This window comes from Pempheris klunzingeri, chromosome 6 (assembly GCF_042242105.1).
Source record: "Pempheris klunzingeri isolate RE-2024b chromosome 6, fPemKlu1.hap1, whole genome shotgun sequence".
NCBI lineage: Eukaryota > Metazoa > Chordata > Actinopteri > Acropomatiformes > Pempheridae > Pempheris > Pempheris klunzingeri.
Genome location: NC_092017.1, coordinates 829,329 through 839,849, shown reverse-complemented (window position 1 = coordinate 839,849; position 10,521 = coordinate 829,329). Strand labels below are relative to the sequence as shown.

Sequence of the window (10,521 nt, the reverse complement as noted above, 5' to 3'; positions counted from 1 at the left end):
AACCTCTAATATGAATTTCCCAAACCAATCACCCATTCAGTGGAAAACAAGGCCTCTATTTCACAGTACGAATGTGTCTTGAAGGCACAGCACAGAGTGGGAAACTAAGCTACACATTCAGCATCTATTTTGCCCACAAAGAAGAGAAAGTTTGACATAAGGAATAACTGTGATATTATTGTCAGATATACAAGACTATTAAGATTAAGATTTATGTTTTGTATACCTCATTCCAAGTTTGTCAAGCCTAGGGAATGATCGTGATCTTTGATAAGAACCAGTAAAAATCTAAATGTTTTCTGTTCACAGTTGTACAAAGAGCTTAACAACTATACTGTATCTGTTGTCATATTGAAAGTGAAGTTTTTAACACAGTAGTGTTAGCCCAGTTGTCTGAGATGATGAAACTGTCACCCCAGTTAAAATCAGGTCAGAAAAGGTGTGCAGATAATTCTACTCCCACAGTGTCAAATGTTGCTGTGAGCTCAAAGAGCAACATTTTGTTTCTATCCCAAAACCACAATGAGGGATGCAGCCTTGAAAATTCAGTGACCCATCCAGCCGTGACGACAGGCACAAGTTGCCCTGTCTCCACATGATTTATTAAAAAAGAGCTTTAAAGTATGGTGATGTTTCGGTCACAGACATCACCCTGCAACAGCATCTAACTAGAAATGACAAGGAGGCAGTGGAGCAGCAGTCAGAGGAGGTCTAACAAATATCTTAGTTTCAAACGAGCTCAGGGACTTATGAGAGGTGAGAGAACAGTGTTGAATTGCTGCTCTGGTGTTGGACCTTGGTTACGATGAACTACTCTCAAATGTAACCATGTACACTTTCCTGTATGCTGCAGGCCAGATAATTAGTGTGATCCAGTTTCTTTCAATAACTGTATAACAGTAAGTGATTGAGGCAGCAGTAGAGCTGCTGTCCCTGTCTTCTGTGAGTTAACATTACGGTTTTTGTCAATACAAAACAGCTGTTTCTGGTTGGATTAAAACAGGTCTATTTCTGTAGGGAACCTTTCCATAATGTTGTGAGTCACTTCAAATCTGAGCCTGTCAGTGGCAAAAAAACAACACCTTTAGTGGACATACTCTGATGAGCACGATTGCCGATTACATTACAGCCGCTGTAGCCTGTTTGCAGCCCATTCGCTGCCTGCTGAGATTATCTACTGGACCAATTCCAAAGTTTTTGTACGTACCTTAATTATGAACCCAAAATATGAAAAAAAACAGGGCCCAGATTTCAAAATATCAAAGTTATCCTTCAAATGAAACATTCCATTCAATTCAACAAGGGCATCATTTTGATGTAGTTATATCACCCCTACATTTTGCAAGCAGCTGTCTAAGCAGCCCTGCAAATCTTGTAGCATTCCCATCAGCCTCAGCATGCTAACACGCTGAACATGGCTAACATTACCTGCAAAACATCAGTTCGTTGTCGCTGTGAACATTTATCACAAGGCGATGCTGTGCCTAAATACACATGCTTAGGTTTATTATTGTTCTGCTGTCAGTTAAAGTTTGTTGTGTTCTAAATCAGGGGTGCCCACAAGCTACTTTTAAAATGACCAGGTCAGAATGAACTACATATATTAAAAATGCTAAACATATATATATATATATATATACTGAGTATACTTCATATATACAATATATGTTGGTGTACACTGCATAACTGCAACTAATGTACCCCTTGGTATTACATATAAAAATGACAGCAGTAATGCACACAGGTGACAAACAGTGATGTAACCATCAATATTGCCTATCACTACCTTACTCTAATGACTCGCACTGAATGGAGTCGAATATCCCTTCCTATCCTATTCCCTATCCCAGAATATCCCTTCTTTAGTAGATATTAATTGGAAGGCTAACTAGGTCAGTTCGCTCGCTGGAGTTTTGCTGTAGCTAGCACGTGCGTGTCCCTGCCCGCAACCTGCAGCAGAGAAGAGATCTCAGAGTGGCCACCCTTTACGTCAATCAAGTCAAAAATGCCATAGGGAGGATGCATACATTCATTAATTTTCTAAACTGCTTAGTCCTAATTAAGGATGATAGATGATAGAATCATCTTTTTTTTTTTTTTTTTAAATGACACGCAATCTACCAGTCGATCACGATCGACGTATTGGGCACCCTTGATCTAATGTATCTCCAGTACATCCTCAAAGAAGGTCTCTCTCCCTCTGCTCCTTCTTAAGATTGCATTATTGTCCGTGCCACATTGACTGTGAAGGTGATTATGGGATTTACAGTCTACGACCATTTCTTATTGTAAGTTCCAGTAGATCATCAAGAGATATACGGTGTGACTTTAAAGATCCAACGCAGTAATCCTTTGATTTGTGACTGAACATTAACATTTCGAGGAATTATTACATTCCACAAGTGTGTCTGAGTTGGTGAAATAAGGAGAAGTGTGGAGGGCCAAGGTACATAGTGTATTATACACTCACCATTTAAGCAGTGTAACAATTTTGGTAACACTAGCCTGCTTGTATTGATATCACTAATATATGTGATTTGATATGGAAAGGGTTTCACTTGTGTAACTCTGATTACTGAGGAGAGACTTACTGATGCATCTTTACCACTAGTAATGAAGCAATGAAGATTACGTCTCTATCATTAGCTACTGCAGGCTAAGTCACATTTTATGATGGAGAGTTGAAAAGCCCAAAAATGTCAGCTGCCAATCAACACTGAGCAACTTATTGAACGGAGGCTGTCTGTGGAGTAAAAATACCCTGAAAAATTCCCTGTTTTTACATATTTTGGGTTTGAAATGACTGGTAGCTTTTTCTGGTCCAGTACGTCACCTCCCCTTGCAGCTGAGAATGGACAGCGAACACGCCGGCATGTATTTCTATGGGGGTACTGGGCCAGACCAAAGTACATCCAGTAAAAGTGTTTTGCCACAGACAGGCTCAGATTGTTATGTGAAGTGTCCGACAACACTACAAAGAGGATCCCTACGGAGATAAACCTGTAAGATCATTTTTTGTTCAATCAGAAACATTATATTACGCTATTGAAACCCACCAGACTACACTGACACTGAACATGGGAGTGGCTGGTCTACTGCTGCCTCGATCGGCCACTTTATTTGTGTTACTGTGCGTTACACAAATATTGTGTTGGATCCAAACTAACCCTTTAAAACACCAAATTCACACAATAAGAAACAAACTAACAGATCATGACCCAACATGGAAAATCAGGGCCTAGATTCAAAAATACTGTCCGTTTTTTGGTAAGAGAGAAGTCTAATGTTGCATTAGTTTAGCAAAGGCTGTAAGATCTTCTGGTCCATATTTTACAAGGCAACAGTTTAGTCTGTAATGAAAAGCTTCTCTGAAATCTACACAGCACGTTGACTTCTGAAGCCTAATTTCATGAACATACAATAAAGAAAAAAAGAAGAAAAGAACTTATTTACCAGGTGTTCACTCCCCAGCAGTGATAGGTATCAGGCCAAAAGCCTATTGCAGTGTGTGGCTGTAACAGGAGGTCAGCAGTTAAAGGAACTTTTGTTCTGTTTTACTGAGAGAATCCTTCATCTGCATTGAGCTAGAAGTAATGAAAGTGTGGTGGAGCATTGAAGATTGATGCCAGGGAACTCCCAGACCTCTTCCCTCTGCTTTTTACCCTCTCTCCTTCATCTATGAACACTCTGCCTCTTCTCCGCTGCAGTCCTGTTTTCAACAGTTTTGCTTTGTGTCTCTGACACTGTGCCTCTTTCCGCCTCACCGTTTCCGTCCAGGACTCTTTCTCTAATTGTTTACATCTGTGTGTCTCTCTCTCTCCCCCCTTTCTCCTCTCTATCTCTTCTCCAATCTGCTTCCCAAAACCTAAAGTGGCTATTTCATGTAAACAAGGACGATTCAGCAATCATGTTTGACCTATTCAGAGCTGAAATGATGTGGACTGCGTGAGTAACAATCATCAGCATCACCAGTGATGACGATAGCCTTGTGTAGTTGTATGGGTGTGGGTAATGCAATTGTGTAACAGCTGCCAAACAATTGTACAAGAACATTTGATGAAACATTTTAAAAGGGTTCATTTTTTTCTTCCTCTTTCTTAATGTGATATCCAGTTAAAATTACAAAGTTTCAAGGAGCCTTATTGCTTATTTTCATGCTAATCATTTGTGCAGAATTCCATCAGCATCTAGAAGATGATGAATATCTTTTTCTCTTAACCACTCAGTGGTCATGACTCTGACTGACTTGAAGCTCAGCTCAAGCCATCCTTGTACAGAGGCCTCGCATTTCCCAGACACAACCTTTTTATTACCCTAAAACCAAGACCGCCATCAGCCAATCAACATAGAATTGTCTATCTCTACCTTTTGAGACTGGAATTACAACCTTAAAACTTATATCCCTTAATTACCACATTGCGCAATAAATCTAAATCCAATAAATATAATATAATTATTATTCAGTTTTCAATTCCCACTCTTCTATGTTGCACAATAAACCAAGGCACAAGTGTAATAAAAGCAGCACTAGATAAATATCTTATCTACTCAGTTACTAAACTATAAACATAAGCAGTTTTGTCTGCCCTTACTAGAGGTGTGATCATTTGAATAAACCATCTAGTAAAGTGAGTAAGTTTTCACAGATATTAACAATAATAGCCTATAAGTTTGACTGTAGTTTTGAGGCGTTTGATTTTATTTAAGTGTTTTTTTTCCCCCACCCCAGCGGTTATTGATTGGGCGGTTCATTTGTCCATTCATGGTGGACTTTGATGATAGAGCATATAAAAGGAACTGTTAAACTTGATGACATACCAAGACATGAGCTGGGAGGTTTTATATCACTGATCTCCAGTCAGATGCACGCGCGCACACACACACACACACACACACACACACACACACACACACGCGTGCACACATACACAGTCTTCAGGCATGTGATCCCAGCCCTGGCGAGGTTTAATGATGCTGTTTAAGAGCTGTATTGAACCCAGAGCTGCTTCACATGGGCAAAACACACACACACACACACACACACACACACACACACACACACACACACACACACACACACGTACACATGCAATCCTTCATCATCTTACAGTTCACACATACTCTCCACAACCCAGAGCCATGAATCCCTGTTGCGCGCACACACACACACACACACACACACACACACACACACACACACACACAGAGTACTTAACTCTATGCCTCTGCCTAACTTGCATTCTCCCAGTCACATTAATGTGTGTAAATGCATTGCAGGACCCTGTGGTGCTTTTAGTCTTCATAATTGTGTGCTGAGAGGCTCTGGCCAGTCACTCAGCCCAAGCCGCTTTTAACTTTATCACATTTTCTTCTATATCCAGCACTAATGTAACATCCATTAATTTAAGTCAAATGAGCAGTCTTAATCTGACCCAGGTGGCTTATACCAGGCTTTCTGCACACAGTCTCTGGGTTAGCTGCGGAGAGGTCTCCATACGGATTGCAAATGTCAGCATGCATTATAGTGATTAGGAATACTGACTGTATTGGAATGTACTTCCTGCTAGGATCTGTGAAATTTCAGCACACCATGAATGCAACTTCACAGGAAGTTAACAGTGTTCCATCATCTCTATCTTTCACTCTATTATCGTTTTCACTCGGAGCCCATGCATATGGGACATGGTCCGACCAGGATTAGCACTGCGTGAAAAAGGGCCATTTCCTGATTAATTTTAGTAACCCAGGGTTGTCTAGGAAAACAGATGCTCCTGGTTCAACATGTCAGTGCTTTGACGTCAACTGGCAATGCACCGCGTCCTGTTTCATTGTCTTACTGGTAAAATGGTCAGAATCTGCATGTTTTGGACACTCTGTTAGTGTTCAGGCTCAGATTTTGAACTAGAAGCAAAAGAGGTTTACTTTAGGTTAAAAGAAAGGCGGTCTACATCCCAAGGGTGTAGCTTATGGTACAAGGGCACAGGTAAAACTGTATAAAACTTAACTGTGCCTGTTAAGTTTAAAGCGTAGGGGAATAAAACAAAGATCCCTGTGTTTCCTCTTCAGTAGAGTTAGTAGTGCAGGCTTGTTTGTTTGCTAACCTAACCCTTAGGACAGGGGTTGTTGCAAGTGTTAGTCATGCCCCACATTTGCTATACTTCATCTTGTTTCCACTGGTTACAAAATGAGAGATGGAACACATGAGGAAACAACAACAGTGATACAATTTGTGTGAAGCTTGTTGTTTGTTAAGGTTTTGGGGGATTGTGGAACTCTTTCCCTGGGGCTCAAAGTATTTAACTGAACAGACGCTAATGTTAAGTACGCAGATAGATATGAGGGAATTTTGTGAATGAAAATTTGATGCATTTGAAATCCAGGTGACATCATGGCCTACAGGAAGGTGTGTGATGCCCAGGGTGGCCCACTGGTTGGTGAGGTTCTGCACTGTTCTGGAGGTCTGGATCTTGACTGGGACCTTGACAAAGAGGAGCTACAGGAACCAGGGCCTAGCATGGACCGCATGCAGATGCAACACGTAGACTGCCAGAGATCAGGTAGGATTCTCTTTAACTGGTATTCGCTTACAGTTTTCTATAACCGCTGTGCCATTTAAGATATCTGCTAATATGGTCAGAATGACCAATTTAGTAATGAAATGAATTCACTGCCTCCATCAACAGCAGCAGTGACCAGCAGATCCCCAATTTCACAGCAGCCAAACAAAATTAATACACAGTTTATAATTGCTGTCTAATCCAAATTCCTTTGTGAACAAGTAATTGTGATACATAAACAACAGCCGTTTTACCACTCACAATACATGATGCATATTATGATGGGTCATATCATGCAGCTGATATCGCTTAAAGCAACATGATGTGTTTCTGAAGAGGCGATTAGTTTGTTCTCCTAACAGAACAATTACAGCTTGTATCAAATGTAAATTGCTAATGTCTGATTGATGTCAGGACAGTTAACATGATGAGTTTGTGAATTATTTATAAAACATTTTCTCACATTAATGAGAATCCCACAGCTCATTTCTGTCAAACAAAACACAGTTTGATGAGTAAAAAAAAAAAAAAATTTAAATCAGCTGCTTAACAATGTTAAATCTCATTGACATCATGTATTTTTGTGCTATGACATCTGTTGCTGTGATGTTCCTTTATATAACAAGGATAAGCTTGTTTACACAGCCTTCTTATGTGGGTTCCTTGTGAATGTGTAGGCACGGCAAGGAACTTTTCTTTGTATAACACATTTTAACAAGAAAACATTTTAAAGTGCCTTACACAGATTATTTAATGCATCATGACAAAGTGCAAACGGAATACATTATACAGTATAAAGGGATGTTTAAACAAGAGAAGAGACTACAGCTAAAAGCCCAAACAGAATAAAACAGGTATAAAATTACAAGAAATAAAGTTACAGTGCAGTGCAAGAAATGAATACATTATTTGCTTTAATGAACGACAGCAGCCAACAGAAAAATCTTCAGTCTTGATTAAAAAGAGCTGAGAGTCACAGCAGACCCATTTTCTGGGAATTAGCATTCTGAATTAATTGTAGCTGTCTGACTGACTTTATTAGGGAGACCTGTAAAGACACTGTTAAAATAGTTAAGCCTGCCAAAGATAAATGCATAGGCAAGTTTTTACAAAATCCTGCTGAGACATAAACCCTTTAATCCCAGATATATTCCTTAAGTGATATTAGGCTGACTTCATTATAAATCTGTTGAATTTCAGGCCTGGGTCAACGACGCCACCTAGATTTGTGGCTTGGTTTGTGGGTTTTAACATTACCGTTTGAAACTGGATGCTCATTTTTAATTGTTACAGTTATTTCAATTTTACCATTTTTAATTGAATAAAGTTCTGGCGCATCCAATCACTGATTGTGCAATTTCACTTGAAAGTTCAAAGATTCTTTTAGCATGCAAAAACAATTAACTTTCTCATGATTTTGATGATCTTAATATGTATATTGCACAGAAATTCTTCAGAGTACCCAACACATAATTTAAAACAACCTGTCACAGTGAAAAAAAATATTGCATTTAATGTGAGAAGTTTGCCACTGCCAGCAGCTGCAAAAAGAAAGAAACTTTTTAAGTACCCAAAAGGTAGACTTGAGCTTTTCAGCTTTGAAGGACTCTGTTTTGAATTGTGCCTGGAGTTCTGTATCAGTGGCAGTTTTCTATCCTCACAAATGCCTTCTCAAGCAAGTGGGCTGATCGTTTCAAAACTCAAAAGTAAGCTTTTATTCAGTTTCCACAGTTATAGTTTGTTTTCTCCCTTACAGTTGGAGTATGTTGTTCAAACATTATAACCAACTCCAACTATGTATCCTTTAAAAAGACAGTAGAGGCTAAGCCTGCAAATCATTATTAGATTTTGTTTTCTCTTGTTATTAGTTTATACTGAAATTTGTGCTCTGACCTTCACCTGATAGCAAGTTTTGTTTTGGCAGCATTTTGATTTCAATGTAATCCAGACAGTCTTTTTGGAATCATCAGATTACAAAGAATAAAAGAGTCCATGGCCGTGCTAGCCAACCCTCTCTTCTTGTGTTAATGGGCCAAATTATGTTTTTTTATTGACATAATGAGGAAATGTTGTTAATTAATGTGCCTGGCAAACCGCAAAAGTGATACTGACCATGGCAGTAAAATGTTCTATGACAGCATATGTCATTTGTTTGCCACCAAAGTGGGCAATCTTGCAATACACTAACTTAAAGTTAAGGTTAGAGAAAGATCATGGTCTGTTTTAATGCAGAAAACATCAGCAGTGACTTGAGACATATGAATTTTTATTTATTTATTTAACCAATATCATGATCTTGCTCTCATCGTACCTTTACTTTTGTTGCCTACACCTTACCACTTGATCCCTTGTGGCATCACAACACTTCGTGCGTCCACTACGACCTCCACCATGACCCCAGCATAGTACATGAATGTGGTGTTTTACTCACTCAAAGAATATGACTAATATGCAAACATAAGGTCTAGGCAGTCAGCAGCTCTGTGAGTCTGTTGTTGACATACTTCAATCTTGACCGAAGTAGAAATCCTGAAATCTTTGAACATTTCCTCATTAGGGACTGATGAATCCAAGCAAATCCATAAGTCAACAAATAGCACATTTCCAACAACTTCCAGCAAGACAAAGGAACATTAGTTCTTAATCAGTTAAAACGTTTCAACAAAACATTTTTATGTGAAAACAATATTTTTCAATCACATTTTAACTGTCCAACAATATGGGTTGTTTAAGGTATGTAAAAAGACTATTGGCTAAAACAATGTTGGAGTTCCCTCTAATATAAAGCCAATTCACTGTTCTCTTTCTGTTTGGCAGTTTAGACCCATGACCATCAGGTCACATGGATGGGAGCTCATTAACATTAACATTAACATTTTGGTTAGTTGAAGTGGAATATAACCAATACCATGAATTAGAATAAACTGAGTGATTATTATATTAATAATTTGAATGATGACAGTGTACACACTGAAATGGTCCAAAATTACTTGTTGTTAGCATATTAGCTTGCAATACCCACATGTGCATGGTATGCTGGGCCTTGTTTACAACTCAACAGCACAGCTAGGACTGCAACTATTGTAATGATAGAATTGCAGAAACTGGAATGTGCCTGGTAATCTTTCACTTTCAGGCTGTTCAGACCCAGGACCTGACCCTGACCCCGAGCTCATGGAACCCATCCAGCCGTCTGTTTCAGTTTCACCTCATGGGCGATTTGAACGTCTCCAGGAAGATCCCAACTACATCTCCCATTTCACCAGGGCCCCGGGCCATAAAGGACAACGACGACTCCACTGCTTCCTGCTCAGGTAAATAAAGGACGCTGAAATAGGATTTGAGTCAGCTACTTTTGCTACAGCACAATTAGCAATAGCTGGTATCACCAGTATCACAATTTTTGGGAAACACTTGAAGGACAAGGCAAAAACAAACAAACTAAATGATTTAGATGATAGTGAAGCTGTTAAAAGTTACCAGGTTTAATTTTTTACAGTCCATGCTGCCAAGTTCATGTTCATGACCTTGCATAACTCTTTGTGATTGTCAGAATTGGGCATCCTTGAATGAGCAGTTGTGCAGCTGTGGATTGACTTGGATCTAAATCCATGTCCTCTGAATCATAATAGACACACAGTCGGTTTCATGATGGAAGCTGCCCTTACAGTACCATCAACTAATTCACACAAATCAGCAGGGGTTTAAATACAAATATTTGTCTTTCAACTGATTCAAATATGAGGTTAAACTGACCAGAAACCCTTGCCTTTGTCTCCTTTTATTGTTTTGAAATAGTAATTTGATTTAAAAAGATCTGAAATCATAGTCTCTGCCTTTGCAGCTTTTTACAGAGCACCTTACAACCTTTTACAACTCATTCTAAACGATCTCTGAGATGCTGTTTAAAGCTCCAAAAAAGCTAGTAAGTGGACATAGCATAACCTCTTTCATTTCTGGCCTC

General features: G+C 39.2%; 1 protein-coding gene across 1 annotated transcript in view; it reads left to right on the top strand.

The window, feature by feature from the left end:
- The first annotated feature begins 6,388 nt into the window (after positions 1-6,388).
- Positions 6,389-10,521, top strand: part of LOC139203161 (inactive N-acetylated-alpha-linked acidic dipeptidase-like protein 2) — a 277,953-nt gene continuing 273,820 nt past the window's right edge. The window contains exons 1-2 of the mRNA XM_070832831.1: positions 6,389-6,557; positions 9,694-9,871. Coding sequence (XP_070688932.1) covers positions 6,389-6,557; positions 9,694-9,871 — 347 coding nt within the window. The remainder of the gene's footprint in view (positions 6,558-9,693; positions 9,872-10,521) is intronic.